Source organism: Pocillopora verrucosa, chromosome 11 (assembly GCF_036669915.1).
Source record: "Pocillopora verrucosa isolate sample1 chromosome 11, ASM3666991v2, whole genome shotgun sequence".
Lineage (NCBI taxonomy): Eukaryota > Metazoa > Cnidaria > Anthozoa > Scleractinia > Pocilloporidae > Pocillopora > Pocillopora verrucosa.
This window is the reverse complement of record NC_089322.1, coordinates 4,570,035-4,579,590: the sequence shown is the minus strand read 5'-3', so window position 1 is coordinate 4,579,590 and position 9,556 is coordinate 4,570,035. Positions and strand designations below refer to the sequence as shown.

Below are 9,556 nucleotides of genomic sequence, written 5' to 3'. Positions count from 1 at the left end.
TAGGTAGAGAATTTTAAATTGCTTGAGATTTGTACGGCACAAATGCGTTCGACAATTACTGGCTGTTCTGGTACCATAGTTGTGAATTTGACTATTCGTCACAAAAAGATTGAGGAAGCAATGGAGGCAATAAGTTATTTCTATAATAAAACATGAATTTGGCGATTTCAAGCGTATTGACTTGGAAATATATGAAATTCCTAGTTTGGAGAATAAAGGAGCGGAATGGGCTCGATAGTCTGAGTTGGTGATAGCCCGCACAGCTCGCTTTTGCAAGTAATAAATTCTGTTTAAGTTAGATACGTATGTGGACGACCAGGCGCAGTTACAATAGACGATATAAGGATAAATTAAGGTGCAGTACAAAGTGAGTTTGGTTGTAGAGGATAGGAAAAAGCCAGAGCTGAACATAATACCTATTGATTTAGCGATTTGTTTACATACATAGCTGATATGGTGTTTTCAGGTGGGATGATCATCAATATAGACCCCAAAGAATTTAGTTATGTTAGATTGTTGTAGGGGTTTACTTCCAAAGGAGAGAGAAATGCTGGAGTTAAATGTCTTCTGTCTGGGTTTAAAATTACGTAGTTAGTTTTCTTTAGATTAACTGAGAGCTTATTGCATTTTAGCCAAATATCAATATTTTGGAGTTCATCATTAAGTAGGGATTCTAAGCAATTTGGGTTTGAGTGAGAATAAAGGATACTGGTGTCATCAGCGAAAAGCAGAGGGTCTGTTAATTCAGAGGCATTAGGGAGGTCATTTATGTATAGAATGAACAATAGAGGGCCTAAACTCGAACCTTGAGGCACACCACACTTGATGGTTTGCACTGGAGAGCAAGCTTGATTGAATTGGACAAATTGCTGGCGGCAAGAAAAGAAAAAACCACTGCAGAGCCGCGTCACGCATATAATAGTGCTCCGATTTGGCAAACAAGATTTGATGGTCGAGAGTGTCAAATACTTTGGAAAGATCTAGGAAAACACCCACCGTTGTTTCGTGTTGGTCGATTGCAGAAGCTATTTTATTTACCAAATGAATTAGTGCGTATGATGTTGAGTGATTTTTCCGAAATCCAAACTGACAGCGGTAAAGTATATCGTTTTTTTTCAACAAATTCTACTGAGCGATTGCATATGACTTTTTCGAAAAATTTGTAAAAATTAGACAACATAGAAATATGTTTGTAGTTTACAAAAAAGTTTGGATCCTCTGCTTTGAAGATGGGAATAATTGTGGCGATTTTAAGTTTGTCCGGGAAAATGCCTTTTAGCAGAGATAGATTGATAATATCTGCCAATGGAGCAGAAATAAGGTGAAATGAATACTTAGTGACATGCATTGGGATACTGTCATAGCCAGGACCCTTCTCACAAATGCCACAAATGCTTTCCAGTTCAATAGCTGTGGTGGGCTTTAAGTTAATGGAAGGATGGTTATTATCACCAAGATAGGAACGAAAAGGAGGATTCACACTGGGTATAGATTTAGTTAGGTTGGAACCAATGTTTGTTTTTTTTCATACCCTTTGTAAAGCCCGAAATGATTACCAAATCCTATTAGGAAGGGCAAACTCTATTAGGTCAAATGAAGAGGTGCTCCCTACCCCTCCCCAATCAAGCCTAAAGCTGTCGTTAGGGCAAACTCTATTAGGTCAAATGTAGAGGTGCTCCTTACCCCTCCCCCATCAAGTCTACAGCTGTTTAGTAATCTGAGGTTTACATCGCAAACTGTAGTTCTAAACATGTTTAGTGAAGTGATTTTTTAATAGATATCCTGTGCAGATTAACATCAGTTTTAACGTTTAGAGTGTTAACTGTACTGTCTTTCAGAAAACTAAATGTTGTTTTGCGTTACACATTTTTTATTGCGTTACCAATTGGCGCATGTTCTCTATAGAGTGTTCCGCAAAGTAGGAGATCTCGCTCGTGCTCATCTCATAAGAGCGAATCAAGCGTGAACCTTCAGCTTCTAAAATCTGATCCGAAATTCTTCTTTCCAGTCCAACTTGTTTTCAGTGAAAAAGTATTGCTAGGAGTTAAGAGTTCTATCAGAATAACACCATCTAGCTGATACGTTGATTGATTTTCGTCATTTGTTTGCCAGGTAATGTAATGATTTTCCGGGTAATGAAATCAAGTTTTAAGAATTTAATCACCTCTTGAAGTATTTGTGTGCAAGAGTTTGTTATTATGTCTTTGCTACTCGGCTCGAATAAAAATGTTGCCATGTGGATCAGGAACATTTTTCTTTTGGTTGAGACTATTTCTTCCCAGAGGATCATGGGTAGGCCAATCCCATCCTGTGCAACCGTCAAAATAGTAATACAAGTTAGGCCAGGGCTCACTCAAAGAGAACAGCGGTCCATACCCATATTGGAATGTTGAAAATTTGGAAGGGACCACCTCGTGACTTGGATCAGTCACCTGTTTGATGATAGTACAGTTGACATCACCTTCCTGCCAATCAACCAAGCTGCCGTTTCCCGGATGACACACCAGCCAGTTGTTTATGTTGCTCTTAATGAGCACCTGTCTGCCGAGTTGTTTCCAGAGTGAGAAGTTCATGGCGTTGTAGTCTGTTTCATTTAATGGAGGAGTTGTGGAGATAGGAACATCTACTTCAGATCTCACCGGCCAATTTGGCCTCGGAGTGATCGCATTCGATTCATGGTTAAAATGACCGTAATTAGTGAAGGAATAGCTCCATACTAGTGTCCAGCCTCCTCCATCAGTCTCCATATCACAGTAAGCCTTGAAAGCGTTGGCCTGAGATCCACCAGAAGGATCAATCCAATAAACACCAGAGTTTGAAGTAGGATTCTTCCTGAGGAGGGTCTGGCACGAGTGACCTACTACTGAATGCTGGGTTAAACCTGAGTGCGAAGGAATGGTTTGATCTATAGGGTTACAAGGTTTTGAAAAAAATGGAGAACACGTTTTTAAATGATTAAAACTGGGTTTCTGTATTGAAGACCAGTTCTCTGTTTCCAACTTATCATCTACTCCTTATTCCCTAAGGTGCTCATCGACCTGACAATTCGACGATATTTTAGACAAGTTTTACTCAGTTTTAACATTTTTGATGTTTGCCAACTTTATATTACGATGTCACAATTCTGATATTTCAAAACCATGCAATGCCTAACTCCCGTTTTTTGCATCGTGTTTGTCTGCGGTGTGAAAGTTGAATAGCTGCTTTCAACATTTCATTAATCATTTGACCCCTAAGAGTGACTGGTATCTATTTTTCATCGCAAAATCAACCCTGAATCAGAATCACGGGAATAAAGGAAATAATCATCAACTAACAAAGCTCTTGATAGATAAACAAATTCTCTTTGTTAGTACCCTAGGATATGTACAGAGACTGGTATGGAGAATATGCATACTAACGATAGGCTATGGAGGGTTAAATATGGCAGTTTAAATCAGTTTCCTAGTTACCAATCTCAACACTAATCTTCCGCTCTCACCTTGGGTTGAAGTTGTTATTCCTGGGAGGTAAACCTGCATTGGAGTCAAACAATACATATCAGTTGATACCCATAACTCATGTATGCATGCCTATGCGCATGCATACGAAATTCTTGAAGGCTTCTTGGTTAGTAACTGTGTGTTGTTAGTTGTTGGTAGCTTCCGCTTATAACAAAACGTTTTATGTGTTTTGGATGATAAACTTGATTTTTAAATGAACCTCTGGTTATTGGTATTTTCGTCTCCATTTGTCAACTAAAGGGGATAAGTTTAGTAAGAAGCGGTGGGGTTAAGTCGGTAGGGTTTATAACAAGACAATTTGAATTTATCAACTGATAATGTAAATTGGTCATGGCTCGAGACTTCAGCTCTAAAATCTCTTCAAGGCAGCCAATTAAGAGGCGATCTCTGTAAGAGCGGTTCAGGGCATTTCGCATCCAAAAAAAGTTTTCCCTCAAACTTTTCCCAATAAACTATCTTTGGTTACAAGTAAATAAAACCACATTAGTTTCTGGAAATACGTTAACATAAATTTTTTTAGAGCTGTCAAAAGTCAAAGCTGCAAAAGGCCCTTTTTTTGACCTTTTGCGACATCGAAAATTTCAAAAGTTGAATAGCTCGGTCCTCGTATCACACCGCATGCAGCAAAAAATATTTTTTATTCTTAAAGTGTGTGATATATAAGGTGTATAAAATGCATTTCAATTTTGATATTCGTTTATTCAGAGGCTCGTCAAAATTTATTTAAAAACACTCGTTGAACAGCTTTCTGAAATTGGTTAAAAGTACTCTTTCTTTCTTGGTTGATATTGCTCAAGTCCAGACCAGACCATTAAAAACGCCGCTTGATTTCTGCTAATAAGATGTTTGGCTGCAGAAAAATATAAAAACATCTTGCACTTATTGATTTTCTTCGCCGAGGTGACTTCGAACTTTTAGCGATATTGCTAGCGTGACAGCCGATTATGCAAATTAGTTCATTGAGCAAACTCCGACCGTTTTATGTGAGTAGCTGAATAAATCTTAGCTTTTGACCATTATAAGTAGAAAATAAAATAGGAAATATAGTGGAAAAGCATTAAGACCACACCAATTAATACCTTAAACATTTTAAAAGGCCAAAATTTTGACAAATTTTATTATGTCGTGACGAAAGACGTCAACAACAACATATCGTATGTCATAATTTGATTGGCGCTCGCAAACCCCTTTTAAATAATTTGGCTTCTGTTATTTCATATTTGAGTTCTGACAGCTTACGCTATTAAAACCTGTATGAATATTTCAAAACCAAACTACAGGATTCTATTTGGTGTAACCGGCGATAACAGCACACACTGAAATACACCGTGACCACTGTCACATAATTCAATTGTGTAATTATCCTGAATTGCTTCTCCCTTCGTAATAAAGCAGCGATAACATCGCCTTTTGGATCAGAATTCTGGTCGGCAGAAATAAGAGAAATTTTGCCTGCACACCGGTCTTTATGAAAGTTTCTATTCAGAACTCTAGAGAGTTCTTTTGAAAAAGGACCCCGCGATTTTTGAGGAAATAAATTATTACGTTACGTCTCACCTCATTTTTCCAAAAATTAGCTATATTTATATCGTAAAGCGTGTAATTTTATTAGCTGTAATTCATATGTCTCTTTCGGTACTGGTTTGCTTGGGATTAATAAAAAAAAAATCCTTGAAACGGTATTCGCCACAAGAAGTCCTGTTTTCAGTCGCGTTCCTCAGAAACTTCGTTCGGAGACTGACGAGGAGTTTCCGGTTTGTTTAACTTGCCTCAGAGTACTGACTCAATAAAGAGTCATCTCTGCTTAATCCATTTGTTAAAAGAGAGTTTCACAGAAGGAGAGCTTATCTTTGCAAGGGCTGGCCTGTTCGATGTAGAAGACTCAGTTATGGCAAAATGTGGGTCTGCGCAAAGCATAGGCACACTTATGGGAAGTTCTGGCGCCAAAGTTCAGCGTGCCAGTATCCGACACACCCTGGTAGCGATTCCAAATGGGTAAAGAGCCGGTATTCTGTCAATTTGCAAATCTCAAAGGCCATTTCTAAGATGTATGGCGTTCTATAGAGGTTTAGACAATACTGCAGCTGAGGGAGCGGATGGTTTCAAAGATTTTTCTCCAAATTATAGACGAATTGGAAAGCGTGGGAGCAGAAAAGGACTAGGGTAAAGAAGTTGGGAAGAGGCTTTAGGAGAGCAAGTTGTATTTGAAGACTACATACCGTAATCGCTACGAAGCGGAAGATAGAAAATGTACCGATCACTCTAGGGTCTTTGCACTGAGTCATGCTGGTAACACTGACGTTCAGAAAGTATGCAGTCACAGTCACAACGTGAGGTGTGAGGATTGTGAGCAGCTGAAGAGTATTTTTGAAGGAGTAAAAGGCGCTATTTCTGAGTACACAATGCAGTTGGGTAGGTTTCAGAGAGAGGCGAGGAACACAGTAATGGATGAGATAGGATTGAAACATCCAATCATGTTTGATATCTATGACGTGTGCTCGTGGCAAGAGAAGCAAGGTTGCCTAGCCTCAAAGTCAAGATGCTAAGAGACATGTGCAAACATTTTGAGCTCGCATTCCAAATGCAAGATACAAATGCAGCACCTCTTGCAAAAATGGAGGAAATGATTTCGGAGTGCAGATGTTATGCAATCTAGTTATGACGTCCACCCGTTAATTATGCAAATGCGATATCCTTTTTCACAAGAACTCTTCAAACTTATGAGAAGGGACTGTTATGCAGACAGGCGTGACGACCAAATATCATTTTTTTTCCCTTTCAGCTAGAAATCCGAGCAATCGCTGCTTTATTTAGACATGAGAAGTATTCAGGACAATTACACAGTTTGTCCGTTTACGTGACAGAGTCAATGGTCATGGTGTATTTCTGTGTGTGCTGTTATCGCCGGTTACACTAAATAGAATCCTGTAGTTTGGTTTTGAAATATTCATACAGGATTGAATAGCGTAAGCCATCAGAACTCAAATGTGAAATAACAGAAGCCAAATTTTTAAATAAGTTCGCGAGCGCTAATCAAATTATGATATTCGATATGTTGTTGTTGACGTCTTTCGTCACGAGATATTAAAAATTGTCAAATTTTGGCCTTTTGAAAAGCTTAAAGTATTAATCAGTGTGGTTTTAAAGCTCTGTCCTACTGTATTTTCTACTTAAAATGGTTAAAATCTAAGATTTATTGAGCTACTCATATAAAACGGTCGGAGTTTGCTCAATGAACTAATTTGCATAATCGGCTGTCACGCTAGCAATATCGCTAAAAGCTTGAAGTCACCTCGGCGAAGAAAATCAGTAAGTGCAAGATGTTTTTATATTTTTCTGCAGCCAAACATCTTATTAGCAGAAATCAAGCGGCGTTTTTAATGGTCTGGTCTGGACTTGAGCAATATCAACCAAGAAAGAAAGAGTACTTTTAACCAATTTCAGAAAGCTGTTCAACGAGTGTTTTTAAATAAATTTTGACGAGCCTCTGAATAAACGAATATCAAAATTGAAATGCATTTTATACACCTTATATATCACACACTTTAAGAATAAAAAATATTTTTTGCTGCATGCGGTGTGATACGAGGACCGAGCTATTCAACTTTTGAAATTTTCGATGTCGCAAGATGTCAAAAAAGGGCCTTTTGCAGCTTTGACTTATGAGAGCTCTAAGAATTTTATGTTAACGTATTTCCAGAAACTAATGTGGTTTTATTTACTTGTAACCAAAGATAGTTTATTGGGAAAAGTTTGAGGGAAAACTTTTTTCCGATGCGAAATGCCCTGGACCGCTCTTACAGAGATCGCCTCTTAACATTATCAACTCAGTCGATAAAACTAAAATATCTATTTTTTTAAGGCGTATCTCCATTGATTATGCTGCTTTTCATGAATATTTATGCGTTTCAAAACTTTCCCCTTTTTATTACTTCCGCGCGCTTTTAATTAAACGCTCTGGTCTTTTTCGTAGTTTTCTTGAACTGAAATTAAACTTGTTAGAGTTTTTTTCTCTTGAAATGATGGTAAAAGTAATCAATTTTGCCGTGAAAAGTCTTCCCTCTGATGGGAAAAATCGGCCAACGGTTTTCTGGGTCGTGATGATGCTAAAATGATCGCAAGTTGTCATCCGAAAACTATAACATGTAAAAAAATTAATGTGAAATACCTTTTTTAAATAGAAAGAGCCATCTCGCTGTAAAAGCCGCCCAGTTGCTGAACTTGTTTGCATTTCGTCGCGAAGAAGATAACAAAGTTCAGCTTTTTCCAGAAAGTTTGCACCGCTGCAAGAAGCTTGCCTCATACACAAAACAGAGCAGGAAAGCAAAGAACCCGTTCCAGACCACAAAAGGCTTTCTTCTCCATAGCTGAAAATTTTATTTTCTTCGATTTGAAAGAAAACACTATTTTCGGCTCCGTCGGTTGTCTTTGCCGCTAAGAACAAGACGAATGCAAATCGGTAGTCGACTTGAAGTAACATCTGTCAAGAGAATCTTGAGACAAAATTTATAGTTAGTAAAGGTATGAAACATATTAATTACCTGCCTATAGACAAAATAGTCGAACAAGACAGAAAGATTAGAAAGAAAGAGAAATTTAAACCCACCCTTTTCCGTTGATGGAAAAACACCTCCCGACACACAGAAACCTTTGTGAACAGATCTGTATTGTTATATAAATTGTCAATTTAATGATTCTGTGATCTTCGCTTGACAGTCTATTTTTCAATTTGCATATAGTAATACAGCTTTTACATGTTTTTCTTAACAACACGTTTCCAATTACTCCACAACTCAATTTTAACATTTTAAATGACATGCACAAGTCCTGCAGGTTTATAATGCAACTATCATGACTTGACTTCTGGGTAAACAGAATATGGGAATAAGTGATGGGCTCCTGCGTAAATGGAATAATTTTAGCACTTGAAGTCGATAAAAATTATATTTTAGAGGCCCAGTGAATTCGTGAGGAGTTGGGCACTCTCTGTTTCTTTACCAGCTGTTTTAGCAAGAAAAACTAATCAAACAATATGAATTCGTTTCACTTGAATTTTTCTTATAAGTGTTTTGTATACCCTTCCCTAAGTTAATATGCTATAAGAAATATACGGATAACGGGAACAGGTGCTCATCAGAGAACAACTAACTTTCATAAACTAGCAAATGAAATGTTCCCATAAGGCTTAGCGACACCATTTAAATGGTTGAGTCTGTTTTGTCCATATGGTTTATGGACAGGCCGGTTACGCCCTGTAGAACCATTAAAATAATAGTACAGGTAAACGGTTTAAAAAATCGATCCAGCTTACTATTCGTTCAAAACGTGAAGATGCCGGTGTATCTTTGTACCTGTCAGTCACGTGTTTTATGATCTGACGGCTGATGTCACCTTCCCTTTCAATCAACCAAGCTGTCAGTTCTCGGATGGCACACCAGTAATGCAATGATTTTAAAAATTCAATCACCTCTAAAAGATATATGTATGTAGGAGTTTTTTTTACTGTCTTTGCTACTCGGCTCGAATAAAAATGTTACCATGTGGATCAACAACATTTTTCTTTTGGTTGGACCCATTTTTCCTCAGAGGATCATGGGTAGGCCAATGCTTTCCTGTGTAACCGTCAAAATAGTAATAAAAGCTGGGCAAGTGCTCACTCACATAGAATAGCGGTCCATACCGATTTTGTTGGTCAGTTGAAAACTTAGAGGGACCACCCCTTGAATTGGGTCAGTCACTTGTTTGATGACATCACCTTCCTGCCAATCAACCAAACTGCCATTTCCCGGATGACAAACCAGCCAGTTCTTTATGTTGCTCTTGATGAGAACTTGTCTGCCGAGTTGTTTCCGTAGTGAGAAGTTCATGGCGTTGTAGTCTGTTTCATTTAATGGAGGAGTTGTGGCGATGGGAACATCCACTTCAGATCTCACCGGCCAATTTGGCCTCGGGGTGATCGCATTCGATTTATCGTCAAAATAACCGTAATTAGTAAAGGAATAACTCCATACTAGTGTCCAGCCTCCTCCATCAGTCTCCATATCACAGCAAGC

At 38.2% G+C, this 9,556-nt stretch overlaps 1 protein-coding gene across 2 annotated transcripts; it reads right to left on the bottom strand.

Annotated features, from left to right (window-relative positions):
- Positions 1-1,764: 1,764 nt before the first annotated feature.
- LOC131786750 (uncharacterized) lies at positions 1,765-8,176 on the bottom strand. Of its 2 annotated transcripts, none has more exons than XM_066158503.1 (4): positions 8,110-8,176; positions 7,672-7,996; positions 3,482-3,515; positions 1,765-2,905 (listed from the first exon to the last, which is right to left on the bottom strand). In XM_066158503.1, the coding sequence occupies exons 2-4, from the start codon at positions 7,981-7,983 to the stop codon at positions 2,208-2,210; spliced, it is 1,044 nt and encodes a 347-aa protein (XP_066014600.1). In that variant the 5' UTR covers positions 7,984-7,996; positions 8,110-8,176; the 3' UTR covers positions 1,765-2,207. The 2 variants fall into 2 exon arrangements, with proteins under 2 accessions (XP_066014600.1, XP_066014601.1); XM_066158504.1 differs by having other exon boundaries at positions 1,765-2,881.
- Between the last annotated feature and the right edge of the window lie 1,380 nt (positions 8,177-9,556).

What these genes read in the sequence shown, in the direction of transcription:
- LOC131786750 (XM_066158503.1), bottom strand. Translation starts at nt 7,983, where the DNA reads ATGTTACTTCAAGTCGACTACCGATTTGCATTCGTCTTGTTCTTAGCG. An exon ending in GCTCTTTCTATTTAAAAAAG is followed by an intron (nt 3,516 to 7,671) that starts GTATTTCACATT and finishes ACTCCAATGCAG; the next exon opens with GTTTACCTCCCAGGAATAAC. An exon ending in AATAACAACTTCAACCCAAG is followed by an intron (nt 2,906 to 3,481) that starts GTGAGAGCGGAA and finishes GTAACCCTATAG; the next exon opens with ATCAAACCATTCCTTCGCAC.